The sequence below is a fragment of the Prorops nasuta genome, unplaced genomic scaffold (genome assembly GCF_024137725.1).
Source record: "Prorops nasuta isolate Cenicafe-Biocafe unplaced genomic scaffold, Cenicafe_Pnas_1.2 PNAS00019, whole genome shotgun sequence".
NCBI lineage: Eukaryota > Metazoa > Arthropoda > Insecta > Hymenoptera > Bethylidae > Prorops > Prorops nasuta.
Window position 1 is genome coordinate 3488325 of NW_027116816.1, and position 11956 is coordinate 3500280.

At 30.8% G+C, this 11956-nt stretch overlaps 5 protein-coding genes across 8 annotated transcripts; 2 read left to right on the forward strand and 3 right to left on the reverse strand.

Moving 5' to 3' along the window:
- Window positions 1-14: 14 nt before the first annotated feature.
- Window positions 15-2760, reverse strand: LOC136780575 (uncharacterized). 3 transcript variants are annotated; one of them, XM_066739032.1, is made up of 3 exons: window positions 2403-2760; window positions 1035-1366; window positions 15-342 (listed from the first exon to the last, which is right to left on the reverse strand). In XM_066739032.1, the coding sequence occupies exons 2-3, from the start codon at window positions 1363-1365 to the stop codon at window positions 248-250; spliced, it is 426 nt and encodes a 141-aa protein (XP_066595129.1). In that variant the 5' UTR covers window position 1366; window positions 2403-2760; the 3' UTR covers window positions 15-247. The 3 variants fall into 3 exon arrangements, with proteins under 3 accessions (XP_066595129.1, XP_066595128.1, XP_066595130.1); XM_066739031.1 differs by lacking the exon at window positions 2403-2760 and adding an exon at window positions 1749-2328; XM_066739033.1 differs by lacking the exons at window positions 1035-1366; window positions 2403-2760 and adding an exon at window positions 452-977.
- Window positions 2761-3584: 824 nt separating this feature from the next.
- dUTPase (Deoxyuridine triphosphatase) lies at window positions 3585-4310 on the forward strand. Its single transcript, XM_066738884.1, has 3 exons — window positions 3585-3826; window positions 3899-4060; window positions 4124-4310. Exons 1-3 carry the CDS (start codon window positions 3720-3722, stop codon window positions 4299-4301), a joined length of 447 nt encoding a protein of 148 aa, XP_066594981.1. The 5' UTR covers window positions 3585-3719; the 3' UTR covers window positions 4302-4310.
- LOC136780497 (isochorismatase domain-containing protein 2-like) lies at window positions 4303-6059 on the reverse strand. Of its 2 annotated transcripts, none has more exons than XM_066738883.1 (5): window positions 5852-6059; window positions 5173-5474; window positions 4943-5083; window positions 4687-4872; window positions 4303-4622 (listed from the first exon to the last, which is right to left on the reverse strand). In XM_066738883.1, exons 2-5 carry the CDS (start codon window positions 5299-5301, stop codon window positions 4485-4487), a joined length of 594 nt encoding a protein of 197 aa, XP_066594980.1. In that variant the 5' UTR covers window positions 5302-5474; window positions 5852-6059; the 3' UTR covers window positions 4303-4484. The 2 variants fall into 2 exon arrangements, with proteins under 2 accessions (XP_066594980.1, XP_066594978.1); XM_066738881.1 differs by having other exon boundaries at window positions 5173-5767; window positions 5852-5980.
- A 239-nt stretch (window positions 6060-6298) lies between these two features.
- On the forward strand, window positions 6299-8329 carry LOC136780495 (WD repeat-containing protein 46). The gene is made up of 5 exons (XM_066738879.1): window positions 6299-7060; window positions 7146-7462; window positions 7531-7855; window positions 7932-8045; window positions 8125-8329. Exons 1-5 carry the CDS (start codon window positions 6473-6475, stop codon window positions 8230-8232), a joined length of 1452 nt encoding a protein of 483 aa, XP_066594976.1. The 5' UTR covers window positions 6299-6472; the 3' UTR covers window positions 8233-8329.
- An 86-nt stretch (window positions 8330-8415) lies between these two features.
- On the reverse strand, window positions 8416-11915 carry RnrS (ribonucleoside-diphosphate reductase subunit M2). The gene is made up of 6 exons (XM_066738880.1): window positions 11696-11915; window positions 11282-11362; window positions 10939-11127; window positions 10324-10788; window positions 10031-10249; window positions 8416-9959 (listed from the first exon to the last, which is right to left on the reverse strand). Exons 1-6 carry the CDS (start codon window positions 11762-11764, stop codon window positions 9807-9809), a joined length of 1176 nt encoding a protein of 391 aa, XP_066594977.1. The 5' UTR covers window positions 11765-11915; the 3' UTR covers window positions 8416-9806.
- Between the last annotated feature and the right edge of the window lie 41 nt (window positions 11916-11956).

An 11956-nucleotide genomic window follows, 5' to 3' on the forward strand; every position in this document is an offset into this window, starting at 1 on the left:
TAAAATTGAAACAATTGTAGTTTTATAATCATAAATATATTTTATTTAACAAATTATAGTAACAATTAAATTTTAATTGTAATGTAATGTACACGGACTATTCATTAAAAACTCTACAGATAAAGAAAGACGGACGATTTCACTGCACATTTTTTAAAAGATCATGAATAACAAAAAATGGTAGACTGCTCAAAATAATACCATGTGGATGTGAAATAGCAAAAGAATGTCGAGTTGATGTTTCAGGCTATTTTTTCTTTTTTGACTGCTTGCTCCTCTTCTTCTCTTCCTTTTTCTGTTCACGCTCCGATAAAATTTTGAAGAGTTTATAGACGAAAAACACTGAAAATTAAAGACACATTTAGATCCACATAAGTAATTGTATGTTGAAACAATGATTTTTATCAGAGCATTTCTTTCATTGTGACATATACTTTAGAGTTAGTCATACCAAAAATAACGAAGAAAATAATTACACCAGAATATATGCTCATATTTAATAAGTTAGATTTTAACGAGAGAAACTCAATTTCATTAGTAAATTTTTCGGTTTTTTTCTTAATTAAGTCTACTATTTCTTGTCGGAACTCATTTTTTTCATCAGGACTTAAAGCTTCGTATCGAGATAAGATACTCGAGAGTTTTTCTTTCCACTCTTGCGTAAACAAATTGCCACTTTGCAACTTGTCCAAAACTGACTGAGCCATTTGCGAAACACTTGTTTAAAATAAAAGACACTTGTACAGCAGAACTAACGTTGCGTTTATACAAAAGCAGCAAAATACGAACAGGTATCAATAACTTGGATTATTTTATTACTGACCGAGAGAGGAAACGCTAAATCCAGATGTTCCAAATCAGATTAGATAACGATGTATTACGCTTTTTCTGATAAATTCACACTATATCCATTTTTATCTACTTTATATCTATTAAAAATGATAATTGCTTAGCAAGAGCCAATACTGTTCTTAGATAATTTACTTAGAAGGACTTAAAGTCTGGACAATTTTTTAATTTCATCGTATATTTACCGAAGATAAGAGCAATCAGGCCGAGAAGAGAGAACAACATTATAGTTTGCATGGGGTTAATCTGAGCGGGGTCTATTCCACCTGTCGCTTTTTGTCTCAAATCTTTTGCATAAGTTAAAAGATCGTCGCGCAGCTTATCCTTCTCGTCGTCACTAAGTCCTGTTACTGAATCCAGCATTTTCATTACATCCTCTGTAGTAATGGGCTTATCACCAAAACTAGGAAAGTTGAAACCCGTTTCTCCGTCTCCGATAATGTGTTCACCATTAAGACCCGGAGCATCGTCATCGGCTCTGGCAAATGCAAAACTTTGCAATAACGTCAGCCACATCCTAATTAAATATATATCAATTTAAATTTACAATATGTTTAACTAATATGCTTAACTAAAGTCACGTAATTAACTCATCTGTGTCGTAAAGAAGTGTACTTAAGCAAATGATAAAACTCTTGAATTAAAGAGAACACTAAGGTCTAATCGAAAAACGTTTGTTTATAATTTGCAATGCATATTTGCAGTAAGCTAGCACTATAGATTCGCGAAACGATACCATAAAGTCACATAACTGCTTATCATTTTTTCGAAATACACGAGTAATCAAATTTACTACAATCTTAAGAATCTTAAGTTTTACAGAAGTTCAATACACATCTGATTTTAAATCAAAAACACGTTGAATTTGTAATATTTCATAGTGAAATGATGAAACTTACATGTATATGTTTTCGTTTCCTATCTTATTAATTTATTTGTTTTAACTTAAATCGTAAAGCATCGAGAATGTTAACTCACTGACTTTTCAAGTAAAACTATACACGGAACAACGTGGGAAGCACAATTAAAAATGATTCCATAATGATACCGATCACTGAAATAAATATAGACTTTGGCGGGAAGACAGAGCTTGTACTGCTTGTCCTGGAAGCTGCCTTATTGGCGGGTTTAAACGAGGACGGATACCGATTGGTATTTACGCCATTACAAGCCAACGCGAGCAACGTGGCTAGAGGTGGCTACTTCCTTCCAACGTGTTAACCGCCACGAAGCGTGAATTAACCTCGCATCATCGATCCATCTTTAACAAGTAGCAACAGATAGAATAAAATGCTGCGAGTAAGCTAATGCTAAACGTCCTCTCTTATCGCAAATTACAGCCTATTATCTATATCCAATGTTCTTTAGATAACCGTAATTATTTAGTTTTTAGCAGTATATTTTACACAGCCTTTACACCGTTATAATTTAGCTAATTGGGATTTGTTTTTATTGATAAATTTATTTGAATCTAGTGATCACCATGTCAAATTACGTCGTGGGTATATAAGAATATTATATTTGGCGTATTGTATATATAGAACATAATTAACCTTCTAAATCTAATATATCCTTTGAATTGTTGCGATGAGAAGTTCACAATAAAATAACAAATCACATAAATACAACCTCTGACACGAATTCATCATAAACCTGTTGCCTTAAACTTCAGACAGATCAATGACAAACATACCACCAGTGCAACGACTCTTCTAAGACATAAGTATTAAGTAAAATAGTTCAACCTACAAAACTTTTATTCCACTGTAAAAAAAGTTAATTTTCGAACTTTTAGCACTGACTATTCAAATTAATCAATAAACTATATGTGTATGTACATATATCTTTTTCGCTCCGATAATAATCATGTTTCACACAAATCATAAAAATACATATGCTAAATAATAGCGTGTTTTCGATCATATTCTTACCAGAAAGACCAATCACTATAATTGCAGGTACTATAAAAACACTATTACTAAAACCGTGCTCTATTGGGCCGTCCGGTCCGCCACTTAAATCCACCATTTTCTCTAACTTAACAAAAGTTTGTTAATAATCAGAGAGAAAACGTGAAACCTGGTCCAGGAACATATGTAGAACAGGTGTCACCATAACGCCATCTAGGAAACGCCTACAAGCTCTATTGTCAGGTTACGTTAAATCTGACCAATTCTATTAAATATTGTGAAGAATGTTATAAAGCTCTACACAAGATTTCTGTTTCATTTTATTTGAAATGTTTCTTTAAGAAAAATACATTATTACTCTCTGATTTATCAGTATACTTGTAATTGTTATGTTTTCCTTCTGCCATTATGGATATCTTATTTATATACGCTTAAGAATTCAGTAAAACTATGATGTTCAATTTGAGCAATGCGCTTGAGACTCATAACCCAGTCAATTCACTCGATAAAATTTTAATTAATATAATAAAATAGAAACACAATTAAGTAAAATAGCAATGAGAAATAGGCTAATGTGTCACACACACCCATATATACGGTAATAAGATTTATTTACCTTTAAACATATAATTATTAATAGACTTTTGCTTCATATTTATATTATAAATTATATATTCATTAACGATAATAAGGTATTTGCAAAAAATATAATTAATTGGACAAGTATGCTAATTTTCCTTCGTAGTTCAAATTTCCCTCCAATAGAGCTAATTCCACTATCGCCGACAAACTAGACCAATCACGCATTTGCTAAGTATTTCCCGCTATTATACTATTTGTATCCTTTATTGCCGTTGCCGGAAGGTTTTTTGTGTCTTATCTTTTCAGTTTCCTTATATTTAAACTCAACTCAATTTTCAATATAATATTTAATTAAACAATTTAAATTCTGTATTAAATATGGCAAACGGTGTAAGCGCAAGTTTTCTTAAATTCGCAAAATTAACTGATCAGGCTTTCGCACCGCAGAAAGGTTCAGCTCTTGCTGCTGGTTATGATTTAAGAAGGTAATGTCTTCTTTAAGTATTCATAAAATTTATTTCAAAGGTAAATCTGATCATTATAATATGTATTAATAGCGCTTACGACTATGTTGTGCCTGCACATGGTAAAGAATTAGCAAAAACTGATTTGCAAATTGAAGTACCCCATGGTACTTATGGCAGAGTAGCACCCCGTTCTGGATTAGCATGGAAAAATCACCTGGATGTTGGAGCTGGAGTGATAGATGCCGATTATAGGTATATTTTATGATTTTTAATAGTTAATTTTATTTTAGGATCTAACCAATTCAATTATTATAGAGGAAATGTAGGGGTTGTGTTATTTAACCATAGTAATCAAGATTTTCAAGTGAAAAGAGGTGACCGAATTGCTCAGTTGATCTGTGAACAAATAGTTTATCCTGACCTGATAGAAGTTGAAAACTTAAGTACAACTGTTAGAGGGGATGGTGGATTTGGCTCAACGGGAACAAACTAAATATTTTTTTATATTTTATTTAATTGTACTTGCATTTGAAGAATGTATATTTATCAAAAATAAAATTTGTATTATTTCTTATACTTAAAAGACTACACGTTTTAGCAAAATATTCTGAATTAACTATATGGTTTTATACATGGCACTAAGCTTTATCCAACTCTTAATTTACTTTTTAAACCTTTAAACAAGTCCTGTAGGAATAGACGGTGTTTTGATAATATTTAGAACATTTTTGAACTCTTTATGAGTACAATCACCCATCAATTTAAAAAGAATATTTTCAACCGTAGTTGTCTGACATCCCATTTGTTGCATTCTCTATAGTATTAAATATTAAATTAATAAATGTATTAATCAGGTTTACTCAGTACATTAGAATTACCTGTAATGCTAGTAATCTGTTTTCTTGTGTTCTGGATGACATGCAATCTGCAACATTGTGTACTTCAAAACCATGTCTTCTCAAATCAATTGCAGTATTTTCCACGCAAACATGAGCTTCGATTCCTAACAATATTATAGATTCAGGTTTAGAGCCATTACATATTGTAGAGATGGCATTTTCCACCTGGAAGCCAAATAATTATGTAACTAAGTTATAAAAAAAATTTATTCTACAATATAATTATTTAACGTACTTCAGGAGTAAACATACTAAATGATGTTTTAGAAAATAACATTGCTGAAGAAATATCTAGTTCTGGAACTGTTTTTCCCAGAGATTTTGGATTATGTTCTGTAACCAACATTGGAACCTTCAAAATATTTAATGCATTCATCTATAAAGTTAAAAAGTATAATTTTAATTAAGGGTTTAAAAATAATAATATTACTCATTAATAACAAAAAAATATTCTAAAAAACTAACCAGTCTGATTGAATTTTGTACAATACTGTTAAATTCATGAATGGCTGTTGAAAATTTGTCCTGCAAATCACATATTAATAGAGCAGTTCTTGCAGGTTTTACTAAAGCTCTTGCAGCATTGATTGCCATTATATTTTTTAAATAACAATGGATCTATTAATAAGTTTTAAGTTCTTTTAAAAACTCCTATATTTTTTCCTCTTCTATATATATGTGAATCTGATGGATATATCTGGATATATCACTCTCCTTTCAGTGTTTTTCCAGCTCTGATTATCGCACCGCACGTACTGTATAAGTTCCTATTAAAATATACAATGATATTATAATATAGAACTATAAGGAACAATAACAAATTATTATACAGCGTATGACGTATCTTCTTGCATAGATAAACAGGTCAAAGAATAACTCAAGGTTTTTACGATAAGCTAGAGTAGATATCGTTTTAAGGAAGTCAAGAACAATAAAATGCATAAAGATAATCTATGAATGCATCATAAATGTTCCATTTTCTTTCGAATTAACATTTAAATAGCGCAGGTACTCGACTATTGCAACAATTCGATAAAAATTAAAATGTAATGTATAGATTCTGGAAGCAGATATAAAAATAAAGATAGCAATAACAATTGGTTAAATAATTTATTTAGTGTAAAAAGAATGCTTCTCTAAAAACCTATCCTAGATATAACAGTCGTGTTCCAGAAATCACTGTCAGTACTTCGAACATCATTATCTTTTCGTGAATTCGGGGACCTGCACTAGTGCACAGTACTGCACAGTGCACACTGAGAGTGAGAGCAGCAAGACCTGAGTGCATCCTGTGCATCTCTTTCTTGCTTTTATTAATGTGAAAGCAGAAGATAAAGATATACTCAGAGCACATTAGTGCAGGTACCCGAATTCGCGATTTGTCAATAGAAGATGATAAAATTCGTAGTAGTGAACTGGTAGTGAATTCTAGAACACGGCCAGACAAACAACAATGGGTGCGTTCACGGAGACGCTATCAACGCTATTGCGCACATACACATACATACATATAATAGGCAATTTTCTCTGCGCAGTAGCACAAATAGCGCTAAATAGCGTCTCCGTGAACGCACCCATAATAGGCAATTTTCTCTGCGCAGTAGCACAAATTGCGCTAAATAGCGTCTCCGTGAACGCACCCTATCTACGGTCTACCTACATTCAAGATGGTGGCTGATGGTGGCCAAGAAGTCGCCAGCAGTCGCCAGGAAGTAGTCAAAGAAGATAACCACTTATTCCACTTAACAGCGTAACATAATTCGAAATGGCGGAATTGGCAAGGCTGTTAAATGTCAAAGAAAACAGAATAAAGGATACAGCAGAGCAAACTGCACATGCCGAAGTACTTTTGACAGAAGATCATGGCTGTCTATTTGCGGATCCTGGTGAAACTACAACCCAGTTTAAGCAAAAAGATATAGTAGCAAATATTGATATGATAAGTGCTGCAAAACATTTCACATTGAACCTTGATTTTGGCCCCTATTGTATGAGATATACCCGTAATGGAAGACATTTATTAATTGGTGGAAAAAAAGGTCATGTGGCAGCTTTTGACTGGGTAACCAAAAAATTGGCATGTGAAATGAATGTAATGGAATCTGTGTATGATGTATCATGGTTGCATCTGGAAACAATGTTTGCTGTCGCACAAAAAAAATGGGTTTACATATATGATAATCAGGGTATTGAGCTTCATTGCCTTAAAAGAATGAATAATGTGATACGACTAGAATTTTTGCCATATCACTTTTTACTTGCAAGTGGCTCTTATGATGGATGGCTGTCTTGGCTGGATGTATCTATAGGTAAACTTATTTCACGCTACAACTCAAATCTTGGCAAAATTTTGGTAAGAATCTCTCTTTAATATATTTTAGTCTCATTAAAAAAAGTTAAAAGGCATAAACTTACTCAGATGTTGTTGACATAATTAGGTGATGACACAGAATCCAGAAAATGCAGTTCTTTGTATTGGAAACTCAAAAGGAGTTGTGTCTATGTGGTCTCCAACTGTCCAAGAACCCCTGGCTAAAATGTTATGTCATCGACAAGGTATTTTATCCTGTACAGTTCACCCACATGGAACTTACATGGCCACAAGCTGTCCAGACCGTACCTTAAAAATTTGGGACATAAGGCAACTGGCTGGACCAATTCATCATAACACCCTCCGCTCACCAGCTAATCATTTATCTTATAGTCAACAAGGTTTATTAGGAATATCAATGGAAAATGTGATAGAAGTTTATAGGTATATTTTTTACTGTAGTAATTATAAATATATTGTAAGAAATCATAATATAATATTATTTGTTACAGAGATACTGGAAGTGAAATTAAACCATATTTACGTGAGAGGACAAATTGGAGTGTCAGTGATATACAATTTTGTCCATATGAAGATGTTATGGGTGTATGTACTACAAAAGGTTTTACATCACTTTTAGTACCAGGTAGTGGAGAAGCAAACTTTGATGCTCTTGAAGCAAATCCTTACCAAAGTAAGTCGCAAAGACGTGAAGCAGAAGTAAAAGCACTTTTAGACAAAATTCAACCAGAATTAATTACTTTGGACACTACAACAATTGGTGAGGTTGACGTCCCAAAGCTTAAAGAAAAAGTGGAAGCTAAGAAACAACTGCTAGTAAATATTAAATTGTATATTTTTAATCATTTTCTATTTCTTACTGAAGGATTTAATTCAATTTTTATTTTTAAAGTTCATTAAACCAAAAGCAATTGACTTCAAGCCAAGAAGATCCAAAGCAAAAGGCAAGGGAGGTACTGCTAAAGTAATAAAAACTAAAAAGATATTAAAGGAGTTACAGCGAAAAGTAAGAAAAAGTTACAATATTCAAGAGTAGATCAGTTGTTTGTATATATCAATCAACCTAATGATTTCATACTTTGCAGGAAACTATTGAAATAAAGCGCAAAACAAAAGAAGAATTATTCAGAAAGAACGAAAATAGTCAGAATAAGAACTATGGAGTTTTAAATAGGTTCCTTCCCAAGTCATAAAAGTTTTGTAAATATAATTTTATACTGTACAATAAAAATAATAAAAACTAATTTTACACAATTGTTATAATATAATAAAGTATTATTGAAACAAAAATGTTGGTTCTATGAACAATATATTTATTGATCTGCATAATGACCATTCCTAGATATAAATAAAAGCATCAGTTAACTCTTAAATTGTAAATATTATTAAAAATCTTTTCCATTCTTTCAATTTTTCTATTTTTTTTTTTAACTTTATAAAAGCAAAGAGATATTTTATTGATGAGAGTCAGCATAGCTACCATACAATCGGCTAGCTGATAATTCGAAGTATCATCAAGAATACCTTAAATGCTTAAGCATTGGTTTCAATTTGGCAAAATAATGATAACAAATTTTTAGTTACAATAACGAGAATAATTGTTATATGTCAGTTATATAATATAAAAATGTACATGTATCCTTTATTTAAAAAAATATATATATATACATATACACAAGGTGTTTCACGTAAATGTCCCAGAGCATGGATACAAAATAACGCGTATCTCTTTAATTATGAGATATGTGTCATTTTTTGTATCCATGCTGTGCCCGGGGCGTCTTACACGAAACACCCTGTGTATATACAGGGCTGTTCAGATAAAATGAATCAGATCATGGAAATAAAATGCTGCATAACTTCGTACCTAGAAGAGATAGCAATTTTTGCTATAATGCCTTTTTGAAGCGTCTTTTGATTTGCGTTTAAAAAGGTCTTATAGCAAAAATTGCTATCTCTTCTAGGTACGAAGCGGCATTTTATTTCCATGGCCTGATTCGTTTTATCTGAACAACCCTGAATAATTATCTTACTTGAAATAAAGAAAGCATCTATCATTTATTCATATTGTAAATAAATTTATTGATATCATAAAAATTGGTAATTATCAATTTTATAATCTAGTATTTAAATTTTAAATTTTATAATACATATTGTCATAAACTGCTGATACAAACAAATTTAATAATAATGAAACACCAATTTTATAGTTCTAACAGATAACTTTAAATTCATTTAACTGTCTTATACTATGTATATATATAATTTTTGTTGTTAATACACAATACTTTTCAGTTGGTTAAAAATATAATTTTAGTTATTGTTAGTTGAGCTTACAAATGTTTATAAACAAATTATTTTATGTCATTTATAATGATCAGGTTTTGTGTACACGCATAATAAATAATGTAAGAAATGTTATTTTGATTCTCCTGAAAGTAGGTGATACGTTGTTTTTATATTAATATATATAGTCAATATTCACCACAATTTCTTCAAATATACTTGGTTTGTATTTATTCTTTAACTTATTATTTTTAGATAATTCTATATTTCAGAAAGAGTTATATGTATCAACTATAAAAAGATCGGAATAATAATTTAACATTACCTATACTTTGGCATAATAGTTGAACACGTGATTCTTTTTCATGTTATGTTGCTTTCAAAGTGATAAAATATAATTTCATTTGTCAATTAATTTGCTAATCCGTGGCTTTAAAATATTTGTACAAAATTCTATTTCAGCAAAATATACAGCATAATATTAAAATTCTGCTCCTTTGTTAAATGTAGGTCTACCTTTCTCCGGCATTATTCCATATTTCTGGTACTCTCCAACTTTCTTTTCAAAGAAATTAGTTTTTCCTTCCAGAGATATTTGTTCCATAAAATCAAATGGGTTTTCCGAATTATAAACCTGCAATGTAACAATATTTGGATTAGACATAATCTTGCAAAAATTAAAGTAAATTATATAAAAAGGCTTACCTTTGGAAACCCTAAGTCAAAAAGTAATCTGTCTGCTACAAATTCAATATATTGACGCATAAGTCTGCAGTTCATGCCTATCATATTAACTGGTAGTGCATCTGTTAAGAATTCTTGTTCAATTTGTACTGCATCCTTAATAATAGATGTAACACGATCTTGAGTTGGCTTCTGTACAATGTGCTTAAACATTAAACATGCAAAATCGCAGTGTAATCCCTACAAATAAAATTAATCTTAGTTCTATAGATAATAGTATATACAAAATTTAACATAAGAAGTATTGGTGTTACCTCGTCTCTAGATATTAATTCATTACTGAATGTAAGTCCTGGCATTAAGCCCCTTTTTTTTAGCCAGAAGATTGCTGCAAAACTACCACTGAAAAAGATGCCCTCTACAGCAGCAAATGCAACAACACGTTCCCCAAAAGTGGCAGTGTCATTACCTATCCAATTTAAAGCCCAATTAGCTTTCTTAGCCACACATGGAAGATTTTGGATTGCATTAAACAAAAAATCTCTTTGATTTCGATCTGATATATATGTTTCTATGAGCAAAGAGTACATTTCTGAGTGTACGTTTTCCATAGCTACTTGAAAACCATAGAAACAACGTGCTTCTGTTACTTGAACTTCTTGACTAAAACGTTCAACTAGATTTTCATTTACAATGCCATCAGAAGCAGCAAAAAAAGCAAGAACATGCAAAATAAATTTTCTTTCGTCATCATTAAGCCGAGCCCAGTCAGCCATATCCTATAAAAACATTTAATTAATTTTATATAAATCCTATTTAATAAATTAAACATATATTCTGGTTTATTGTTTACAATTTTTGTATGTAATTCATAACTTTTAATATCAAAAAACTTTTTAATATAAATATATATTATTAAACTTATTTACCTTAGAGAGATCTACTTCTTCTACGGTCCAAAAAGATGCTTCTGCTTTTTTATACATCTTCCAAATGTCGTCCCATTCGATAGGAAAAACTACAAATCTCTTTGGATTTTCTTTGAGCAAAGGCTCCAATTGAGGGTCGTATTCTTTACTGTCAAACTGTACTTTTTTTACTGCTTTTGTTTTGGCCAGCTAAAATAAATATAATTGAAATGTTTTACTTTTATTTAATTCTATTTAATTTATATTAACAAAAGTAAATTTTAAGCTATATAATAACTAAAAAAGCATAAATACTAATTTTATAATTCCAATTTTTGAAAAGTTAATATAAAGAAAATCTTACCCCTTCCTTGGTGTCTTTTGATATTGAAAGACTTAATTCCTGGATCCTGGCAGGTGAAATGCACAACTTTTTAGGCGATGTCTAAAACAAATTTTGCAACATTAAAATTATTTTTAAAACGTTTCTTAAAATCTGAAACTCAATAATCCTAGTAATTATAATATTGCTGCAGATGGTGTTTCTTTTTTTTTCAAAGAAATATTGCATAAATATTGGACCTTTTGTAATGTAAAATTGTATAAAAAATATATTATTACTTTGTTCATTTACTGTATGAAAAATTTAAATACTTTATTGTATTAGTTGGTTAATATCGTTTATTTATCCTCCCCACATAAAAATATCTTTAATAATAATAAAATAATTAGCTACGTATCTTAATTTATAAAAATTTAAACGTTCTAGAATACTTACAGTATCTTTTAATGTAATGGCATCTGAATGTTTGCGAATATTTTCTTTGCTTGAAACGTTTAGCGGCATCTTGATAAATTGACTTTAAAAATGTTGATATGAAACTGAAATATCTATTACACTTAATACAGTAAAAACTATTACTTGGGCAATTTGCGTCGAGAACGTTTAATACTGAAACCGTCTTTTAACGATTGCACGTCGCACGATTCCACTCTCCAACTCCAACTCCAAGTTACGAGTTACGACTTAAATTGATAA

What these genes read in the sequence shown, in the direction of transcription:
- LOC136780575 (XM_066739031.1), bottom strand. An exon ending in CCTGATTGCTCTTATCTTCG is followed by an intron (nt 343 to 1,034) that starts GTAAATATACGA and finishes TTTAATTTTCAG; the next exon opens with TGTTTTTCGTCTATAAACTC.
- dUTPase (XM_066738884.1), top strand. Translation starts at nt 3,720, where the DNA reads ATGGCAAACGGTGTAAGCGCAAGTTTTCTTAAATTCGCAAAATTAACT. An exon ending in GCTGGTTATGATTTAAGAAG is followed by an intron (nt 3,827 to 3,898) that starts GTAATGTCTTCT and finishes ATGTATTAATAG; the next exon opens with CGCTTACGACTATGTTGTGC. An exon ending in GTGATAGATGCCGATTATAG is followed by an intron (nt 4,061 to 4,123) that starts GTATATTTTATG and finishes CAATTATTATAG; the next exon opens with AGGAAATGTAGGGGTTGTGT.
- LOC136780497 (XM_066738883.1), bottom strand. Translation starts at nt 5,301, where the DNA reads ATGGCAATCAATGCTGCAAGAGCTTTAGTAAAACCTGCAAGAACTGCT. An exon ending in TACAAAATTCAATCAGACTG is followed by an intron (nt 5,084 to 5,172) that starts GTTAGTTTTTTA and finishes TTAACTTTATAG; the next exon opens with ATGAATGCATTAAATATTTT. An exon ending in ACAGATTACTAGCATTACAG is followed by an intron (nt 4,623 to 4,686) that starts GTAATTCTAATG and finishes TTAATACTATAG; the next exon opens with AGAATGCAACAAATGGGATG.
- LOC136780495 (XM_066738879.1), top strand. Translation starts at nt 6,473, where the DNA reads ATGGCGGAATTGGCAAGGCTGTTAAATGTCAAAGAAAACAGAATAAAG. An exon ending in CAAATCTTGGCAAAATTTTG is followed by an intron (nt 7,061 to 7,145) that starts GTAAGAATCTCT and finishes TGACATAATTAG; the next exon opens with GTGATGACACAGAATCCAGA. An exon ending in AAGCTAAGAAACAACTGCTA is followed by an intron (nt 7,856 to 7,931) that starts GTAAATATTAAA and finishes TTATTTTTAAAG; the next exon opens with TTCATTAAACCAAAAGCAAT.
- RnrS (XM_066738880.1), bottom strand. Translation starts at nt 11,764, where the DNA reads ATGCCGCTAAACGTTTCAAGCAAAGAAAATATTCGCAAACATTCAGAT. An exon ending in CCATTACATTAAAAGATACT is followed by an intron (nt 11,363 to 11,695) that starts GTAAGTATTCTA and finishes AATTTGTTTTAG; the next exon opens with ACATCGCCTAAAAAGTTGTG. An exon ending in TTGACTTAGGGTTTCCAAAG is followed by an intron (nt 9,960 to 10,030) that starts GTAAGCCTTTTT and finishes GTTACATTGCAG; the next exon opens with GTTTATAATTCGGAAAACCC.